Consider the following 4248-nt stretch of genomic DNA (forward strand, 5'->3'; position numbering starts at 1 on the left):
AGAATATGGCTGGGACCAGTGCTTGTCAAACTTTAAAGTTCATGTGGATCACCCAAGGATCTTATGGAACTGCAGATTCAATCAAGTCTTATGAGGGCCCTATGATTATGCATCTTCTGTTTACTGTGTCTCTTGATCACATCATTTCCTCTTGTGCTTGATTTAACCTTGTGTTGTTTTATAACTTTAGTGTAGCCTAACTGCAGAGTTTATAAAGGCTACAGTGGTATACGGTAATACCTAGGCCTTCACATTCACTCACTGCTCACTCACCGACTCACCCAGTCTTGCAAACTCCATTCATGATAAGGACCTTATTCAGGTGTACCATTTTTTATCTTCTATACCATATTTTTACTGTACCTTTTTTATGCTGAGATACACAAATACTACTGTGTTATGATTGCCTACAGTTTTCAGTACTAATCATATTTCGAAGAAAAGGAAAATGCAGTTTTCTTGATTTACATAGTATCTTAGAAACCGGGCAAAATGTAAGTAGGTCTGTTTCTGTTTCTATTCTGAGCTAAGTGCCATCACTGATTTCTACAGCAGTTAAAAGGCATGAACGCCACAGGTGAGGCTAATGAGTATATGATTCCGGAAGTTGAGCTGAAACAGGGGTTGTAACCTTAAATTAGAATCACCGTACAGAGCTTTTAAAAACGATCCTAGGTCATACCCTAGAGCAATTAATACAGCACCTTTGTAATTTTAAAGTTCCTACATGATTCTAAGTCAATGTGCAGCTGGGCACCGCTGGGCTAAGCAAATTTAAAGGTGGAAGAGGAAGAAAGTACTAGGCAAATTCTACTTTTATAATAAAACAGAGGCCTGGAGCTGGTCAGTTATACTCTATCAAAAGACAAATGGAACATGGTTGCCTGACTTTATAATAGTAATTTCCCTAGGAAAATCTCCCACTGTGTTTTGGGTGCAGAGATGAAAGCCAGAATGAAGACATGAAAAAAAAAAAAAATTTAAAACAAGAGCTACTTTCATTGCTGCAAATACATTGCCAAAAGTCATCAGGAAAGAGAACGTGGAAAAATACCGCCAAATTAACCAAACTTATATTAACAGACTGTAATTTCAGTAAATCACAAATATTTTAATTTTTGAAACAACACTCCAGCCTGTAGGGAGTAAAAACACGGGCTTCACAGCCAGCCTGTCTGGCTTTGAATTCTCTTTGCTAGTGGCTGGCTGTTTGACTTTGGGCAAGATACCCAACTTCTCTGAGATCCTATTTTCCTCATCTATAAAATAAGGATAAATGGTACTTATCTCCCAGGGCGATGGTAAGGAGTGCTGGTGCTCACACAGGTGTGCTTGTGCTCACACAGGCAGTTAGAATAGGGCCTGGTTTAGTGTTCAAAGTAAGCTGCTACTTGAAATGGGATAGTGTCACTGCCCATCGTGAATCACATTTTGGGTTTTCTACAAACTCGAAATCAGAGTTCCCAGATTCCCAGAAAACCCTGCCAGTTGTATCGTTGACTCTGAAAGATCGCCAGGCAGCTCGGGGACAGGATCTGTCCTTGGAGCTAGCTGGTTATTGCCCTCTGTCCACTTTCCTTTCTTGGTTCCACTTAGTCTCATGAATGTCAGGTAGAAAACCAAATCTATTTTAGCCAAAAGATATTGTCAGAGTTTCTTTTTCCTTTTAACATCAATCTTCTTTTAAAAAGAAACACTTTTTCCCACACAATTTGTATACTTAGACGTTTAACATTTAAAAAAAATTGTATCATCCTTGTAAACCCAGATCCCCCACAACTCTCCCCCTTCTCTGCCCCGCTCCCAGCTGCCATGTAGGAAATGCCCTTCAAAACAGTACATGAGTGTTGCATGAAACACAGAGCAGACTCTTCTGTGATGTGGCAACAAAGAGAACGTGTGGTAGAAAAATAAAGCTTACCTAAATCTTTGCCAAAGCCAGATTGTTTAACTCCACCAAAAGGGGCTGCCACATCCGTCTTGTTGTATGTGTTAATAAAAACAGTTCCTGCTTCCAGTTTTTCACTCACGTACATAGCTTTGTTTATGTCTCTTGTAAAAACCCCCGAGGCCAAACCATACTCTGTATTATTTGCTCTCTGCAACACTCCATCGATGTCCCTACAAGATGTGTTTAGGAAGACATAAAATTTCATTAAATGTAAAGCACAACCCTCCCATTTTATGTTCTCATATTTTCCCCCTCTATGCTAGAAACAGGAAAACATTTCTGACAACCTGCTTAAATTTTTATAAATGAAACAGTCCAGGCTTATACCGAAAGACACTTCCAATGAAATATCACAACGCTAGTATATTTCTCATATGTATAATGCAAGACCTTTAAAAATCTGATCTGAAGTCATCTTTTCAATCTTCTTCATTGGTTCTTCATTTCCTCTCCTCTCCCTTGAGTTCCACTTCCAGATATCTTCTCAGAGCACAGTGCTATTTCCCTCCATCTCTTCATATTTTATGCACACAGTTCGGTGCCTCACCCTGATGCCTTCCCAGCTCCCACTAGTGCCACAGCTGAGGTGTGAGAATAGTGGCTCAGTGAGAGTCCTCCACAGCCAGTCCACCTTGGTGACCTTGGGCAAATGACTTCATCTCCCCATGCTTTCATTTATTCTTGGGAAAATGGAAATAACAATAATAGCACCTGTCTCATTGTGAAGATTAAATGAGCTAATAGTGTCTGGAACACAGTAAATACTCAAGAAAAGTCAGCAATAATCAGAAAGCACATATTCCTCCAACTCAATATTTTAGTTTGACTCTTCGTGCGCTTCTGGTTCACCTCCTAACTAGACTGGAAAACATCTTATTCTTCTTTATACCGTGGTATTGCATCAGCAAATGAAAGTGAATCCAATTAATATGCTAATTAAATAAAAGGAGAGTAAAATAATCCCTTCAATCAGTCTGGTGATTTCCCTGCCTTTTGATGCAGTGTGTATACATGGCCAAGTGGAGACATGAACCTGCTCAGCTCTCAACTGGGTCCAGTTCCAATGTGCCTGTCATAGTGTGACTATCTCACCTTTATGACTGTCATCCTAATGTTTAGAAATGCACGAATTTTCTACAATGTAGTCAGTAGATGCAAGCCAAGTATTTCACCTGGTGCTCAGGTAAAGAAACAGAGTCTATTCCAAAACTAGAGGAAAAATTAGTTGTGCTGAATTTTTTGAGAGACAGCACAAGCTTTAATGTAGAGCCTTCCGAAGGTGTTTTCAAAGGTAATATTGACTATACACGATTTAAACTTGCACAAGAAATCTGGAACCCAACGTGGAGTGAACTGAGGCTCTACTTAAACGCTCACATTTCTTGATGCATCATTGTACATTGTAGGGACCCAGATGTTTATAGACTGGGCTGAGGCAGAGAGATGGTTTTATGCCATTGCCTGTTGAAGACTATTGAGATGACATAGCTTCAGAGTATACCTTGCCTACTTTTAGAGTAATAACAAGCATAATGAAAGCAATGGTATCAATAGCACTTTACTTACTTAATCCTTAAAATGACCCAACAAGATCTTTTTAATAACCCAATTGCACGAATAAAGAAACCAAGGCAAAGAGTGATTAAGTAACTGGCCCAAGCCCACAGAGGTAGTCAGGTGTGGGTTCGAAGTGCAGACACTACCCACTGCACCATCCTGCCTTTGGCTTTCTGTGGCTAATTGCCCAGATCCTTGTCTGTCTCCCCCATTGGATGATAAACTCTTTGAGGACAGGACCTGTGACTTACCTAGGTTTTTGTCCCCCAAACCTGGCTTCTAATATCTGCATGTTTAACACAAAGACTGTCCTATGGGGGAATTTATAATGAGGAAATGAGGATAATGGCATCTTTGAATCAGTGGTCAATGGTTACTCATTATAGCTTAGCATCCCTGCAAGTCTCTTACAGTACATCTATCAAAGGCCACCTTTCCCCCCACCTTCTCATTGGTGGAAGGAAAACTAAAGCCAAAAATTTGTGTATTATACCATGAGAGTATTAAATATTCTTATATGAGTTCAGTTACCATATGGCCTTCTTTGAGATGCTGAATACTTTGGAAAGTGTCACATACTATAACAAACCAGTATCATTTACAGTTGATTATATGGTGATTGTAGACATTTCTATAAAAAGTCCAGTACTGGACTTTTGGGAACATAATCCCCAATGAAGGCAGCACTGTTTCTTTGAGAAAATCAGATTTTATAGATGCTGCCTTTCCTAGGAATGTAA

General features: G+C 39.6%; 1 protein-coding gene across 1 annotated transcript in view; it reads right to left on the reverse strand.

The window, feature by feature from the left end:
* Positions 1–4248, reverse strand: part of ALDH1L2 (aldehyde dehydrogenase 1 family member L2) — a 55968-nt gene that overhangs the window by 5714 nt on the left and 46006 nt on the right. The window contains exon 22 of the mRNA XM_011386953.2: positions 1922–2121. Within this exon, the coding sequence (XP_011385255.1) occupies positions 1922–2121 (200 nt within the window). The remainder of the gene's footprint in view (positions 1–1921; positions 2122–4248) is intronic.

This window comes from Pteropus vampyrus, unplaced genomic scaffold (genome assembly GCF_000151845.1).
Source record: "Pteropus vampyrus isolate Shadow unplaced genomic scaffold, Pvam_2.0 Scaffold16, whole genome shotgun sequence".
In the NCBI taxonomy this organism is placed as follows: Eukaryota; Metazoa; Chordata; class Mammalia; order Chiroptera; family Pteropodidae; genus Pteropus; species Pteropus vampyrus.